This window comes from Equus caballus, chromosome 6, assembly GCF_041296265.1.
Source record: "Equus caballus isolate H_3958 breed thoroughbred chromosome 6, TB-T2T, whole genome shotgun sequence".
Classification (NCBI taxonomy): domain Eukaryota; kingdom Metazoa; phylum Chordata; class Mammalia; order Perissodactyla; family Equidae; genus Equus; species Equus caballus.
The window spans coordinates 99,108,181-99,125,531 of record NC_091689.1 but is presented as its reverse complement, the minus strand read 5'-3'; the positions used below and the strand labels follow the sequence as shown (position 1 = coordinate 99,125,531).

The 17,351-nt window shown below is 33.7% G+C and overlaps 1 protein-coding gene across 2 annotated transcripts in view; it reads left to right on the top strand.

Moving 5' to 3' along the window:
- ZFC3H1 (zinc finger C3H1-type containing) overlaps positions 1–17,351 on the top strand; it is a 50,826-nt gene that overhangs the window by 21,757 nt on the left and 11,718 nt on the right. For both annotated transcript variants that reach the window (XR_011440223.1, XM_014728654.3), the window contains exons 8-24: positions 1,277–1,486; positions 1,685–1,849; positions 2,829–2,966; positions 3,528–3,649; positions 4,058–4,207; positions 7,370–7,544; positions 7,801–7,932; positions 8,301–8,843; positions 8,929–9,038; positions 9,869–10,000; positions 10,107–10,228; positions 11,171–11,272; positions 11,482–11,601; positions 12,479–12,662; positions 14,172–14,358; positions 15,706–15,894; positions 16,463–16,700. Coding sequence is in view for 1 of the 2 variants with exons in the window: in XM_014728654.3 (XP_014584140.2) it covers positions 1,277–1,486; positions 1,685–1,849; positions 2,829–2,966; positions 3,528–3,649; positions 4,058–4,207; positions 7,370–7,544; positions 7,801–7,932; positions 8,301–8,843; positions 8,929–9,038; positions 9,869–10,000; positions 10,107–10,228; positions 11,171–11,272; positions 11,482–11,601; positions 12,479–12,662; positions 14,172–14,358; positions 15,706–15,894; positions 16,463–16,700 (3,019 nt within the window). In the remaining variant the exon portion in view is untranslated. The remainder of the gene's footprint in view (positions 1–1,276; positions 1,487–1,684; positions 1,850–2,828; positions 2,967–3,527; positions 3,650–4,057; positions 4,208–7,369; positions 7,545–7,800; positions 7,933–8,300; positions 8,844–8,928; positions 9,039–9,868; positions 10,001–10,106; positions 10,229–11,170; positions 11,273–11,481; positions 11,602–12,478; positions 12,663–14,171; positions 14,359–15,705; positions 15,895–16,462; positions 16,701–17,351) is intronic.

The following is a 17,351-nucleotide window of genomic DNA, read 5'->3' as shown; positions in this document are numbered from 1 at the left end:
TTTGTTTTGATTTGAAAAATTTGTTTTGAGAAAGATGGTTAGATTTGAAGAGCTTAAAAAATCAGAATTGTTTACCAAATTTAATAGCTATGAAATCTGAGGAATAGACAGTTGATTGTTTATTGGTAGGCAGTGTATTTGGTAGACTTTTTGGGACTGATTTTTAGTCTCATGTTGACTTTCTTTCAGTGCTTAGCATGTTTTATTCTTTCTTCTAAGCCGGTTGCTACTCAGACAATTTATTCCAAAGCAGAATAAGAATTATCTACTGTTTTGGATTATCTTTTCTGGAAATTAGCATTTGAGTACATTAGGATGCTTCTAGAAATAATTCTTTCCTTTCTCCTCTTTTGATGAATACAGTTATTTTTAATTTGAAAGTTCAGCAAAAGAAAGCATTGTGTGTGGAAGTTAATTTCTTTTCCCCTGTCTTTTTAAAAAAGAGCTGCCGTTTCCCCATTTAAAAAAAAAAGAAGAAAAAAGAGGAAGTGAGGGAATCATAAAGTAAAAGTTCTGAAGTTATTTCTAGATTGAGAGAGCCTGCAGATCACCAAACTGGGTCTCTTTCAGTAGGTTAGAAGGAGCCTTGCCATTTCACAGTTCCGGGTAGACATCTGTGTCTTCCCAGGAAGCTTAAGTTGAAGGGAATATTGGAGCAGAGAGTGAAAGACAAAACATTTTTTCTTTCTTCCTTGAAATGTTTTCTTTTGGGAAAGGGAGAATGGATGAGCTAAATGCCAAGAGAAATACTGGAAAGTCCTTGAAGCAAAAGTATATCCAAACTCAAGGATTTGTGTAAAATTGGTTTTCTTTATAGATAGTTTCTAAGAAGCCATTTCACAAGGATTTAGGAGAGTAGTGGTGATTCTTCTTAATGCTTAATTCTTAAGATACTCTGAACTATTTCCAGAATCCCTTTGGTTTCTAATTTTTTTTACTTAATTGTATTTTCTTGGTTTTCAATATCTCTGCTTGTTCTAAAGTAGAACATCTAAAGACTCTAAAATTTGATTTCTCTGTCTTTTAGAATGCTAAATGAAGGTAAGAACAGGAATGGAGAAGTTTCTGTAATTACTTTCAAGTTCATAAATTAAATGTTTAAAAATTTGTTGATTTTTTTTTTTATTGTAAAAATTTCTTTTTTGTGGCTGAGTATTGGAGTCTACATTAGTTTTGGGATTTATGGTATACTTAGTTCACTTATGCTTAAGCTAAAGTAATAACCTAAAGTTACCTTTTTCTAATTTATTATTTCTTCTTTTTTAAAAATAACTAGTCTCTGCCACCTTTGAGCCAGCCTTATGTGGAAGGCTTGTGTGTTTCTCTTGAACCTCTACCTCCTCCACCACCTTTACCACCTCTCCCACCTGAAGATCCGGAACAGCCTCCAAAACCACCTTTTGCAGATGAGGAAGAGGAGGAAGAAATGCTGCTTCGAGAAGAGCTGCTTAAATCTCTAGCGAATAAAAGAGCTTTTAAGCCAGAGGTAATTTAGGTCCCTAAACCTCTAGGTGGTGCTCTTGAGCTTAGTTTTGGGGAGCTCGGGTTTTCTCTGCTTTTTGGGGATTCATTGGGCTTTTCAGTAAAGTAGGGATAAGTCTGATACTAATTTGCTCAAGATTTTTAAAGATGACAGATTTCTTTTTATTTAAAAATGTTTCCTGTCTGTCTCTTCCTTGTTTAGGAAACGTCCAGTAATAGTGATCCACCGTCACCTCCAGTGCTGAACAGTTCACAGCCTGTGCCAAGAAGCAATCTATCGATAGTCAGTATTAATACAGTATCTCAGCCTAGGATACAGAATCCAAAGTTTCACAGAGGACCTCGTCTTCCACGAACTGTGATCTCGGTAAAAACAAACAAAATAGTTAATCCTACTGTTGCCCAAACAGCGTAAGAGAGATTTGTTTGAAGTTGTACTGTCTTTGTTCCCCACCTCTTAGTTTATTTATAGACACATGTATTTATATGTAAATACAAATTTATTTATTTATTGTTTTTTATTAAAAGTGGGAGCAGCTTCTTCACTTGAAAACTGGTAGAGTTAAGTGATAATGTTTTTGGGGAAGCATTATTCTCATCAGAGTGGGATGCTTTCCTTTGCCATTTCCTCATGTTTTTTCTTTATAAATTGGTCCGTTCAGATTTTCTGTCTATTCTAGAGTCAGTTAGCAAATTGTGTATTTTTTATTTCCCTATCTATATACTTTGCTCATATTTTTCCAATTCATAATTATACTGTAATGGAAGAATTTACTTAGTAAATATCTATTTATAATTTATTTCGTAAATGTCTAAGGAGGTTGAAATGACCATTTCTTTCTGCTTTACTTTGTAATGGCTTTGAAGTAAAATAAATGGAGTAAACCCAAGTTGAAATCTTGCTTCTCTTGGGTAGACCAGCTTTGTCCACTTATACCCTCTGTATAACCACAAAAGCCAAAAAGTTTTGTTACTAATTATGTAGAATTATTAATTATTTCTTTTGTTGTAAAAGAATTAGATGACGTTATGGTTCTTTATAGAAAATGGGAGAAAAGAAAATTTAAATGACAAAGGCAATCATAGTAGTATCTTTCTAGACAGACTGAGAATATAGACTATTTTGTTTTTGGCATATAAACAGTATTGGTGGAGTAAAACAAAGTCAGTTAGGCAATATAACCAGAAGGAACCATAGATTGTCTACTTGAAGCCCATTGTTTTTATGGATTGAAATTTGGAGAGGTTAAGTGACTTGGCCAAGGCCACACAGCTAATTCTGGTAGAGCCAAGAAAAGAATAGAGATACTTTTGTTATCAAGAGTAACAGATGTATTGTCTTGCAGCTTCCAAAACATAAATCAGTGGTTGTAACACTGAATGATTCAGATGACAGTGAATCTGATGTAGAGGCTTCCAAGTCGACAAACAGTGTTTTTGGTGGATTGGAGTCCATGATTAAAGAAGCAAGACGAACCGCTGAGGTGAGTGCAGTAATAACAGACAGAGAGATGACTTAAATCATTACAGTTCATTTGTTCCTGAAAAGTGAACCTCAGAGGTACAGATTTTTAATATATTGAATTGTGGAAATATTTTAAGTATGTGTTATTAAGACTTTATATAATGAAGCATGTATTAATTTAGATATATTTAAGTATTAAAAATTCCCTTTATTTTTGTTTCCAGTTGACTAGTCCCTTTTTCAAAGGAGTAAAATTGAGTGGATAATTGTCCTCTGTACTAAGGAAATTTACTGTTTTATAATTGTGTTATGTTACCAGAAAAGTTTTTATTAAGGTGTATGATCTAAGTACAACATTTATTCCTGTTGCAACAGTTGTTTAGATATGATTTAGTTCAATTGTTTTCAGACTATAGGTTTTAACTACTTAGTGGATTATATAGTTAATTTGCTGGTTAACAACCACTGTTGTTTTTTAGAAAAGGAAAATAATGATGAAGATATTCAGTTGTTTCTAGGTATATGAGTGTGCACTGGGATTATTGAAAACTGTTGATCTAGTTGTCCAAATATTTTCTAGCAAGCTTCAAAACCAAAAGTACCTCCAAAATCTGAAAAAGAAAATGATCCTATGCGAACGCCTGAAGCTTTGCCTGAAGAAAAGAAGATTGAATATAGATTGTTAAAGGAAGAGATTGCTAAGTAAGTGGCATTTTGTGTAATTAGCTTTAAAGGCATGTGCTCTTTTCTTAGTACTTAGTCTGTGTACAGTTTATTGGCATTAGGAATTGAGTGATGGTGATTTTATCCAAGATGCAGAGTTAATGTTTTTATAACTCACACTGGAGGAGGAGCCAGGTAATCATATGTAGATTTGAATACAGTGATGCACTGAGATATAAACAGCTTAGAAAAAAATAAAAGCTGTTACAGAGGAGAGCTACACTGTCAGCTTTGAATGCCAACTTGAGTCATGCATCTTGGTCATCATTGCTATTATTAGTCAATATGATTAATAATTTTACTTTATGAAATAGAATATATCTTTAAAGAAAAGTAATTTCAGTTTATTCTTTGGTATAATTCATCTGTCTTTATTGATTGTTTTAGTCGTGAGAAACAGCGTTTGATTAAATCAGATCAGCTGAAGACAGGTTCATCATCCCCGGCAAACTCTGATGTGGAAATTGATGGGATTGGCAGAATAGCAATGGTCACTAAGCAGGTTACAGATGCAGAAGCAAAACTTAAAAAACATAGGTGAGCCTCATTATCTGATTAAATACTGCACGTATCTAAGTTTTTCTCTATTAGAGGGATATCTTTTTGTGGTGTATGTCAATAATAAGTACCCTGTATGATTAGAAAATCTTTTATACTTAGTAGAACTATAAAAAGCTATTGTTTGGTTGAATTATACATTTACGTAAAGTAATAATATTATCATTTAAATAAAAATACCGAGACTTCAAAGGAGAGTTTTCCCCTTCAGATTTAAATGTGGCTTATTCATTGCTAAAAACGTTGGCGAAATTCCTTGTTTTGGAATTTTCTTTAAAACATCTGGAATGTTTTTTGAAATTTGGAAGCATATTTTTATTATTAAGGATGGGCTTGATTGTTGAAAATAGTCATTACCTAGTCTCTTCAATAAGAAACATGGTCAAATACGGTGTTATTATAAAGTATGAATATTAAGTTATGATCATAAACTTCTTATGTGATTTTTGAAATTACTGTGTTGTTCAAGTGATGTTTGAAAATTTTGAGAATACATGTAAACCCCACAAGATGAACATGTTGAATGATAGAATTCATTTGAATTTATTAGCATATTTTGGGGGGAGTTAGTTATTTCATTGAGGTATAATTGACATATAACATTAGTTTCAGATGTACAACGTGATGATTTGATATTTGTACATATTGCAGAATGATCACCACAGTAAATCTAGTTAACATCTGTCCCCATACATAGTCACAAATTTTTTTTTCTTTTGATGAGGACCATTAGCATATATTTGACAGAAATAATTACATCATATTATTGAGTATACATTTTCCACTTCAAACATTGAAAGCATTAGTTGATGAACAGCAAAATAGTCTTAGTTAACATGACCATTTCTGAGCTTTGTTCTGCTAGTCCCCTTTCAGATTACAAATATAAGAGGGAGGTTCTGTGCAAAGATGGGAAGATTTTCCCATCCTGTTTTTAGTAACTGACTAACCAATTCTCAAACTTCACATCTGGAAGTAAAAAATGGTTATAGTGGGGGCCTGCCCGGTGGTGTAGCACTTAAGTTTGCGCACTCTGTTTCAGCCACCTGGGGTTCATAAGTTCAGATCCCAGGCACAGACCTACATACCACTGCTCATCAAACCATGCTGTGGTGGCATCCCACATACAAAATAGAGGAAGATTGACATAGATGTTAGCTCAGGGCCAGTCTTCCTCACACACACACACACAAAGATTACAGTGATGAGTAATGTTGAAAAATTATTAATGATAATATGTAAGTAATTTAATGGTTTTTAAAACAAGCTTCAAAAATTCACCCATTCATAGTTAATTAAAGAAAAAAAGGTAGAAATTTACAGCCTCATTTCTAACATTACAGCCACCTTGATACTCTTCTTTTTATTTTTTTAAATCACGGAAAAGAATGTAATTTGGAATGTTTTTACAAGGCATCACAGATAGCTCAAGGACATAGTGACTATGTACGCTTTTATATTAAGTATACAAAAATATGTTCTGTTCTCCATCTACAAACAAAACATTGGAAATTAAGTATTCTGAACAAAATAAAATACGTTTTTTTTTTTTAAAAAGATTTTATGTTTTTCCTTTTTCTCCCCAAAGCCCCCCGGTACATAGTTGTATATTCTTTGTTGTGGGTCCTTCTAGTTGTGGCATGTGGGACGCCCCCTCAGCATGGCCCGATGAGCAGTGCCATATCTGCGCCCAGGATTCAAACCAACGAAACACTGGGCCGCCTGCAGTGAAGCGTGCGAACTTAACCACTCAGCCACGGGGACAGCCCCTAAAATACGTTTTAAAATAGTCCTTTTAAATGTCTTCAGTTTTGAATGATATTTGTCTTTGTGCTTTCGTATTTCATTACATCTAAGAAGTGCCATTATTTTTGTGTTTAAGAAAATATGCTACTAGCTAGTCTGATATGCAGTAGTGTTAAGACACATCCTGATATGAGAGTGCTAAAAAATGCTTCATAGATGAAATACTGTGGTGACCACAGATCTCCAAAATTATCAGTAAGAAATGGTCTTGTGTATGTTTTAAAAGTAAGAGATTAAAATAAATTAATTTAGATTCCATTTCTTTAATAGCTTTCATAACAAATGAAAAGGTTTTTAAAATATCTTTCTACTCGCTATCCTCTGTATCACATATTCCCTGTCTTTATGATTCATTCTAGACGTCAGTTGTTGGAACTGTTAATATATGGTATCTTTCTGGGAAAGATGTTTTATTTTTTTTAGCCGTAATACTCAGTAGTTGAAAAGATGCAAATCTATAACCATAAATTTGTCTTTTTTGTCCTGTTTTACTTCTCAGTTCCAAACTTTACGTCTCTGTGGTCATGCACCACATAATGACATTTCAGTCAATGGTGAATCGCATATGTGGCAGTCATCCCATGAGATTAGGACCATAGAGCCTAGTTGTGTAGTAGGCTGTACCATCTAGGTTTAAGTGCATTCTGTGATGTTCACACAATGACATCGCCTAACGACGCCTTTCTCAGAACATATCCCTGTCGTTAAGCAATGCATGACTGTGTACTGTTTAAAAATTAAGACTTCCTTTTCCTCTTCCTGCTTTGCTTTAGGTAAAATGAGTTAGAGATTTTTAGGTTAATTAAATGTGCTCCCATAACTAGAAGGACCTGCAACTAAGATATACAACTATGTACCAGGGGGGATTTAGGGAGATAAAGCAGAAAAAAAAAAAAAAAGATTGGCCACAGTTGTTAGCTCAGGTGCCAGTCTTGGCGGGGGGAATGTGCTTGATTATGTGTATATTAGGAGCTTTATAAATGAAGCTAATCAGCAATTTTCTGTCTTAAGTCTTCATTTTTCAGTAGTCATATAGGGTCAGATTCAGCCAACATTGAACATTTACTATTAATAGCTTTTCAACTGTAATTCACATTTCTCAGACTTAAGTGATTTTTTTTTAAAAAAAGATCAGACTCATAGTTGCTTTCATAAAATGTGTCTATTTGAATATGTGATTGATGAATATGAAAATACTATCTTTTTAAATTCTCACCTGCATGTCATAAATTTATTTTTAAAAATGAGCTACTGCTTTGTAGATTTTTCATTCTGATGGTATTTGTCCACTAGTTTAGAAAAACATTAATAGGAAATTTGTTATTTCCCAATTAGGATTCTCTTGATGAAAGATGAATCTGTTTTAAAGAATCTAGTACAGCAAGAAGCCAAGAAGAGAGAATCTGTTCGAAATGCTGAAACAAAGATTACAAAACTTACAGAACAGCTTCAAGCAACAGAGAAAATTCTCAGTGTCAACAGAATGTTTTTGAAGAAGCTTCAGGAACAAGTAATGCTTTTTTTTTTAAATTAAAATATTGTAGTTTCATGTTTACTACACTTTTTTCTGGGCCACTTTTTTATAAAACAAAGAAACCCATAAACCAAAGCCATCAAAATGTGTAACCTATATATTATTCTTCATTGACACTTAATATTGGAATATTTTTTTTATTTGAATACCCTAAAGCTGCTGTGTTTAAGAAGAAGAAATTTCCTGTCCTAAGGTTTACATTTACATTTTCAGAATTATCCTGTATTTTCAGATTCACAAAGTTCAACAGCGTGTTACCATTAAGAAAGCTTTGACTCTGAAGTATGGAGAAGAGCTTGCTCGGGCAAAGGCAGTGGCTAGTAAAGAAATAGGAAAACGTAAACTGGAACAAGATCGCCTTGGAGTAAGTTATTTGTAGAAATATTTTATTTTTGGAAAGGAGGAGGTTTTTATGATACTTTTGAGGGTAAGATGTATAAAATAACTCAAGCTTTTTCCTGCATATTCAAGGAGGATAAGATTAAAGCTTTGCTTTTAAATGACATCCACATTTTTTTGGAAGCTTGTTTTTAAATTTATTTTTGTTTTGCCCTTTTTTTTCATAGATGATAGATGAGCTAGGAAAACTGTTGGAGACTTGTAAAACTCTTACTCTCATTATTGATTTAGTTTTATAGTGTTGACATTGATTGTAGGATAGTACAATTATCTTACCAACAATTGTTTATAAAATCATAGCAATATAAAATATTTGTCATTTTCCTCCCCCAGCCGAACAAAATGATGAGATTGGACAGTTCTCCAATATCAAGTCCAAGAAAGCATTCAGCAGAACTAATTGCTATGGAAAAAAGACGGTTACAAAAGCTAGAGTATGAATATGCCCTGAAAATTCAGAAACTGAAAGAAGCTCGGGCCCTTAAAGCAAAGGAACAACAAAACATGATTCCAGCTGTGGAGGAGGAGCCCGAATTTTCTTTACCTCAGCCCTCACTTCACGATCTCACTCAAGATAAATTAAGTCTGGACACTGAGGAAAACGATCTTGATGATGAGATTTTATCTGGTTCAAACAGAGAACGAAGAAGGTCCTTCTTAGAATCCAATTCTTTTACTAAACCTAACCTTAAGCACACAGATACACCTAACAAAGAGTGCATAAACAAACCTACTAAGAATACGGTAGAAAAACCAGAACTTTTTCTAGGGTTAAAAATCGGTGAATTGCAAAAATTGTATTCAAAAGCTGACAGCTTAAAACAGCTGATTTTAAAAACCACCACAGGCATTACAGAAAAGGTTTTGCATGGTCAGGTAACTGAACATTTTGTATTCTTTATAAAATCTAGAATTCACCCTAACCTTACTTGTCTTATGAAATGATTGTTTTCTTTTGCAGGAGATTTCTGTGGATGTGGATTTTGTAACAGCACAGAGTAAAACAACAGAAGTGAAGCCATGTCCTTTTAGACCCTACCATAGTCCTCTTCTAGTGTTTAAGTCCTACAGGTATAAAAGAAAGATTCAATAAACCTTTTAGGAATGCTTCTTGTTCTTAATATTTTAACCTTGAATATTTAGTGATAATGCAAAAAATGTTGAATCATGGTCACTGAAAAATTGGGCTTGTCCTTTTAGGGAGAATAAAAGTAGAGTGTCTTGTTGTCAGATTTTAACCGTATCAGGAAATAAAGTTTAACACATACTTGGGTTTATTAATTCTTATCAGATTCTGATTTCTGGCCACTGGGGGAATTGTGGAGAATTCTGCATTGTTATCTGTTAGGGATTTTAGGAAAAGTAACTGGAGTCTTAGGAGAATTTTTAATTTTTGTTTTTTAATTTTACTGTTACTCTAAGGCGTACATTGGCCAGCTTTCATAAAATTGATGTAGACATTCTCAGATGATTAACTTTGTGTGAAGTTGTCTTTTTTCAGACTTCTAGAAGTTAGGAGACTGTTAAGTGGGTATGATTTAATCATAAAATTGTAAAGTGCCTACCAGGTAGTATAGACTTTTTCCCTAGTTTTTTTATTGGCTGGTAACGTGTGCAAGAAATAACAATATTATATAGCATTTTATCAAGTGGGAAGAAAACACTACTTTTAAAATACAGGGGTTTTTTTGTTTTTTGTTTTCTGTTTCAGATCTTTTATGTTATGGGTATAAGAGTAGCTTGTCCCTATCACTTGATACTCTAGTTGTTCTCTAGAATTAATTTTGGTAGTTGGATAAATAGTAAGCTCAAAGTATAGAAATTTTAATTGAGAGTAAAAATGAAAATTTTCTCAACTTTGTGGGGAGTGTTTATGTCCTGTCCTCTTCTCTTCTCCGTAGATTTAGTCCATACTATCGAACCAAGGAAAAACTTCCCCTAAGCTCAGTGTCGTATAGTAACATGGTTGAACCAGATCAGTGTTTCTGCCGTTTTGATTTAACAGGAACATGTAATGATGATGATTGTCAGTGGTGAGTAATTTTTATTTGTGAACATTTTATAATTTAAAAGACAGTCTTGGTTATTTAGCTTTGATGTGTACCTGATTATCTTTTCTGTGTTGTCATTTTATTTTAGGCAACATACACAAGATTATACGCTTAGCCGAAAACAGCTATTCCAGGACATTCTGTCATATAATCTTTCTTTGATTGGTTGTTCAGAGACAAGTACTGATGAAGAAATTGCTGCTGCAGCAGGTTTTTAAAGACCATTTTTTGTTCTCCAAGTGAAAATTTGAATTTAGGCGATGTAAAAATTTTATATTCCACTGTTGATGTCTTTAAATACTATAATAATTCAATACAGTAGTCATTAGCCATATGTTGCTATTCACATTTAACTCAGTGACAATTTACTTCCTCTGTCCACTAGCTACATTTCAAGTGCTCAGTAGCCACTTTTGAACTCAATAGCTCGGTAGTGGTAAGTGCTTACCAATAGGACAGTGCAGTTAGAACACACTTCCGTCGGTGCAGAAAGTTCTTTGGATGGAGCTTATCTAAATAGTTCAGTTTATTTGGAAGCATATATTAACATATTTCTATGGAAATTTTACTAATGATTTAAAAATAGACCCCTATTTTATTTATTATTGTTTTCAAAAATAGAGGAGGGTTGGAAGTTAAGGTAACTGTAGGTTCAAATTCTACAATGAAATGAAAAGGATTTTAATCACTTTGACATTGTAGAAAGCACAGATTACTGTCAGGTATTGTGAGTAAATATTGTTAAGTTTTCCCCCAGATTTAGTGCCAAATAGTAAACCTTAAACTGTAAGTCTTTGGAAGTAAGGGAATTGGTGCTTATTAAATTTAGTGTTCTCACAGCCCAGAGGGATTGTAAAATCACTGAGTCTATTTAATCATTCCAAATTCGGGACTTTAATTTTCACGTACTTGTTTAGTTTGTTTCAGGAAGTACTTTCTTTTCAGTCCAAATTGGATGTGCGATGTGGTCGGGTTTGACGTCGTAGTTGAGATAGTGTAGGCCTTGCCCTCTAGAAGGCCGTAGGTGTTTGTGACCAGTACCGTATACTTCCCTTTAATTCTTAAGCTGTTCTTCACTTCGTACTTTTTAATTAGCCTCATCTGTATTCCTTTTTAATACTTTTTATGAAGATAGTGTTGCTCTAATTTCAGAAAAATATGTTGAGAAACTTTTTGGAGTAAACAAAGATCGTATGTCAATGGACCAGATGGCTGTTCTCCTTGTTAGCAATATCAACGAAAGTAAAGGCCATAGTGAGTACATGTCTCTCACCCGGACACAAGGACCTTACGATTTCTTTATGACAGCAAGTTTTTTGCAGTTATTTTCTCAATATAAAAAAAAATGTCATTTCAGACTAACTTGATAGAATAAATTTAGCTGTTTTTGAATATTGTTTGGGTAGCCTTCAAAACTATTAAAAAACTAGTTATATCATCTAACAATCTCCTGTCTACTTTAGCACCTCCGTTTACAACCTACAAAGATAAAAGAAAGTGGAAGCCGAAGTTTTGGAGAAAACCGGTTTCAGAGAATAACTTCAGTAGTGATGAGGAGCAGTCTACAGGACCAATTAAGTATGGTAAGAAGTAATTTAAGACTCAAAATCATTAAATTGTAGTATTCCATCTTTGTCTAACACTTGGCTAATCTTTTGGTGTATCTACTAGCCTAGTTTTTTTATTTCTATTTTTTTAAAAACAGTGATGCCATTTGGTGTTTACGGCAATTAGTTCTTCATTGTGCAGGACTGCCCCTTCGATTGCAGGACATTTTCTATGCATGGCCCCTGCCCAGTGAATGCAAGGATCACTCTTTAGTAAATGTGATGGCTTCCGTTATTGCTAAACATGCTTGAGTGGGGGGAGGGGAGTGGTACTGCTCCCATTTGAAAACCTGCCTAGCCCATGTCCTTCTTGAGGCGGGTGTTCTGTTTTGTGAGTCCATGTTTTCTGACTTGCAAGTAGGCTCACAGGATGAATGAACAAAGTAATGTGTGAATGGGTGCCTTATTTTCAAGCATATCTTGTGTGATAATCTCAAATTTGCATAATTTACTTGTTTACTATTTGTGGGTTAGCAAATATCTAATTTACGTTATTGTAACACTTTTTCTCTAATTTAGATGGAGTAGTATAAATCATCTTCATAAATTATAGCTTTCTCTTACAATTTAATGAATGTAAATTATTAGATGATGTCATTTACTCTCAAAGTAGGGAGACCATGCATCTGGTTTGCCCAGCGGAGTCCTACTTTATACCTGTTGTCCTGGTGTCATTTTTAATAACACCCCCTTTCACTCTTAGAAATGTCCTAGTTTGGACAAGAAATTTTGTGATTGCTCTACCTTAAAACTATGAGTTACTTCATGTCATTAGAATCTTTAGAATATTTTAAAGATGAAGCCAATTTTTTTTAAGAGAAAGTGTGAAGCTAATGATACTTTTCCTATGTAGCCTTCCAGCCAGAGAACCGAATAAATGTTCCACCTTTGGATACAGTTGTCACTCCAGATGACGTCAGATACTTTACAAATGAGACTGATGACATTGCTAATTTAGAAGCAAGTGTGCTTGAAAACCCTTCTCATGTACAGCTCTGGCTCAAGCTTGCGTACAAGTACTTGAATCAAAATGAGGGGTAGGTTCTTTTAATCTTTGTGTGAACTGTTGCACATTTATATTTTTATGTTTGAGATTTATTTCATCTATGGTAATTAGCTTTCCTTCCTGGTATCAATGGAGTCTTTGTTTTTTGAGAAAGCCAAAAGCACTTCATTGTTTAAAAGCTATTAGAAAAAATTTAAGATTAGATCTTGAGTTGTGTGTATGGGTAATAAATTAGCTACGATTTTTAACTTCAGTAGGCTCTTATTTCAAAGTAAGATTAGTTAAAACAGTAAATTTTGAAAGGTATAAGTATTACTTATTGAGTTTTCTTAAAAGTCAAGTAGTTGTCTCATAATAAAATTAGGATAAAATCACAGTGTTAAAGTTTATGTTAATTTTCATTTGGAGATTTAAAGCTTGTCTAAAAACCTCTAAATTCTGGTGAATTGACTTCTGTATGTAGTGTTATGTGCATTCAGATAAGGTAAATAGTAATTTATCTCACAAACTACAGCTCATATTGCATAATTGCATTTTCTAACTTCTACTTTTTGATAAGAGTACCAGGAATAATCTTTTATTAGCATGATTTTAAAATTATAATAATACTGTTTTGGGGTTTTTTTCAGGCTACTCTGAATGTCTGTCTATCTTAAAACTTAGTATAAAAGCTTTTTGAGTAAGGCAGCATTGCAGAATGCTAACACACTACACACTCCTGAATGTGGTGTTTATTTAACTCACATTGTGTGTCATTTCCAAGTTAATAGGATAAGTTACAGTGTTTTCTTTTCTGACTCATTTACTGAGTGCAGGCCAAAAGAACCATACATTATTTTATGAACAGGATCATGAGAGACAATTATCTTCTCCAAGAGATAGCAAGCCCATGACTGTTGAAAAGAACTATTATATTGAAAGCTTTGATATTTTGTGCTGGCAGTAGCTGGCCTTGAGGAAGAATTGTTTAACTTTTCCCATTCCTGCACCAGTGTAAATCATAAAAGGTAGTGCTGAATAAGGACGCAAAGCACATTTGAAGTTGATAATCTAGTGGTTTTATAGCACTGTGCTTTCATCTGGTAAATGCTCACCGAACATCCACTTAAAAAGGAATTGTTGGTTAGGGCTGGCCTGGTGACGTAATGGTTGGGTTCGTGTGCTCCACTTCAGCAGGCCAGGGTTTATGGGTTTGGGTCCTGGGTGCAGACCTGCACGCCGCTCTTTGGGCCATGCTGGGGCGGTGTCCCACACATAAAGTAGAGGAAGACTGGCACAGATACTGACTCAGGGCCAATCTGCCTCACTCCCCTCCCCCAATAAAGCAAAAAGGAATTGTTGGGTCTATGGGAAATCAAAAGCTTTTTGGACAGATGTGATCTAAAATCCTAATCTACCTCCCTTTATCATAGGTGATTCTAGCTGCTTGGTATGTTCTAATAGAATGTAATTTAAAAATTGACTCATTAGATTAGCTCAATTTAAAAGTATTTTCAAGCATTTTTTTTTTTAAACGCTCTTTTTTCTTTTAAATGTGTAGGCTATGTTCTGAGTCCTTGGATTCTGCTTTAAATGTTCTGGCACGAGCTTTGGAAAACAACAAAGACAATCCAGAAATTTGGTGCCATTACCTCAGATTATTCTCAAAGAGAGGAACCAAGGAGGAGGTGCAGGAAATGTGTGAAACAGCTGTTGAATATGCTCCTGATTATCAAAGTTTTTGGACTGTGAGTAGAAAAGATAACATAGTCCTGTGTGTATGTACGTGTTCATAATTCTTTGGGTCATTTTAAATATTGACACGTAGCTATGCTTTATCTCCATTTAGATAGAAGAACCTTACTTTCAGTGTCCAGTAACCTCAACACTTCTCTGGGTCAAGATTAATTTAGACCAAACAAAAACAAAATATTGAGTGAAGGGTGATTTTTGTGTGTGTGTTGTTATTGTTAACTTTATTGGTAAGAGAAAAATATTAACATTTTATACGTATCTATTCTTAAGCAGTTTTAGTTTGGGCAAAGTTAAGTGAATTTTTTGCACAGCATCTGAAAACGATTTTTTTTTTAATTTCTTATGGTTGTGTAACATTTTCATGAATATCAGGAAACACTTTGGTCTTTTTGTTATCTGTCCTCATTACCTATGGAAATAATCTGTAATTTGTACTAATATTAAACCTTGCCAAGATACAAAGATTTGGTGAAAAAATGAATTCTTCCTCATTCTTTGGGAGAATAGGATGTTTCCTACCCAGGCTTAAACTTAAAGTTATAATTAATCCACTTGTAAAATAAATATTCAATGATATCTAAACTTTTACCAGCTGAACTCAGGAACCATTAAATTCAGATATACTTTCAAATCTATTACTGTCAGGTCTGTTGTTTACTTGCTAACTGAAATTCAGAACAAATAGATTTGCATAACATGGTCACGCCTTAATGAGTGAACGTGCCACTCTCATTCTCTCTCCTAACTCAGGTACTGAATAGATCTGGACAGTGAAAGATGCTTGAATTTTGACCTGGAGCCTTGTACCAAAGTTAATGCTATCAATCACCACAAGATTTTACAGAGTTTAGGGGACTTTTTTTTTTTTTCCCCCAGTTGTTTCGTCTTTAAAGGGCCTCTTAATTTTTTAAGTCTTAAATTATTTATTTTGTCACATATTTGTAGTATGAATGCTATTCTCACAATTTTTACACAGTCACACACCTAAGCAATGCACATTGTATGTGATCATAAGCATAGGAGGTTTTGGAGATCCATTGTGGTCTTGCTGCTATTTGCCTGTTGATTCAAGGAACGGAGAGATGAAACTGCTTCAGCGATAGTTCTGAGAGTACATCTGTGGTGTTGTAGTTTTCATCTGATTCCTCTTTCCACCTTGTGGGAGAAGTGGAAAGCTAGGTTGTATAGTACTGGAAGATGGGTTTATACATATTTATAATTGCCCTTTTTACAGAAATTGAAGATTTAATATACAGTTTTTTAATGAAATTTCAAGAATCTGTAGCTTTACAGTTTATTGTTATGAAGCAGGATTAATTATATGAAACCCCTTTGGGCAGTTTCTGCACCTAGAAAGCACCTTTGAAGAAAAGGATTATGTATGTGACCGAATGGTGGAGTTTCTGATGGGAGCAGCCAAGCAGGAAACATCAGCTGTCCTGTCCTTTCAGCTGTTAGAAGCTCTTTTGTTTAGAGTTCAGCTGCATATATTTACTGGGAGATGCCAAAGTGCACTTGCAATTTTACAGGTAAACATTTATTATATCATTTAATTACATTTTGTGGAGAGTTTCTTAAAGGTCTAAAACGTTATAGGTAACATTATTTAATGATAAGAACACAGGCTTATAGATTTGAATCCGTGTTTTGCCACTTACTAGAAAGTTGTGTAAGTTGTGGTAAGTTTATGACTGTTTCCTCCTTTGCTTAGGGGGGATAATACTTTCTTTAGAGTACTTATGAGGTTTAAATGAAAATAACATATGTTAAGTACCCAACAGAATAAACTTCAATATTCTGTTTTCTCTTTATCATTAGATTTTTAATATCAAGACACTTAAAATATACAAATAGATTTAATCTTTTTTATGTCATAAACCTTAGCATAGTAAAAAATATGTTAATCTGGTATTGACATCTCAAGAGTTTTTTTCATTAAAAAAATTGGTGACTATCAAAATTTTGACTTAGGTATTTAAGAACCATCCCAAGGAAATATAATACTTTTATTCTTATTTGCCTTTATATTCGAATCTTACTAAGAATAGAAGTCATTATTTTTAAAAACATTTTCAGATTTTTTTTAATTTTGCCTAGAATGCATTGAAGTCGGCTCATGATGGAATAGTAGCTGAGTACCTTAAAACAAGTGATCGATGTTTGGCATGGCTGGCCTACATACATCTTATCGAATTCAACGTTCTCCCTTCAAAATTTTATGATCCATCTAATGCCAATCCTTCAAGAATTGTTAACACAGAACCATTTGTAATGCCATGGCAAGCAGTTCAAGATGTAAAGACTAATCCTGACATGTTGCTAGCAGTTTTTGAAGGTAAATATAAGTATTTATAAATTAATTAGAACACTAACTTGTCCCTTGTTATGATTGTTTGTAATTAAGTGGAACAAATTTATATCTATATTGCATATTATAGTCTCACACTTTATTATATAAATCTCAAAAGATTAAGGATTGAATCAGATTAGATGGGCATTGACATCTGTGAAAGCCAGTAATTGTATACTACATTACCTATGCAGTTTTTCTGATTATGGCAAATGATAGCAGCTAAATGTAGATAATATAGATTATATAGGTTTAATAAGTTGATCGAATCACAGAACCAGGTAATTCTTTTTTTAAGCAACCCATCAAGGTGAGAGTTAAAAGATTATAACTTACCTTGTCAAATAATTATTTTCTCCGTCAATCAGTGAGTTTTATTGCTACTATACACTAAATGATGTATCCGCTATGGAATACATACACATAAGGTATAAAGCCTATTCTTTCCTAATGAGTAGATAGCCTAGTCAGAAGATAAAATCTGTACGTTTGACATAATTATTAAACATATGAGGCCATATAGCTGTGTATTAGTATAAAGTCTAAATTCTGTGCTTAGAAGAGACTGGTATCCGTGATTTATAGAATTATATGGTACAAGCCGTAAACCCGCAAGGAAGAGATAGTTGTAGATTG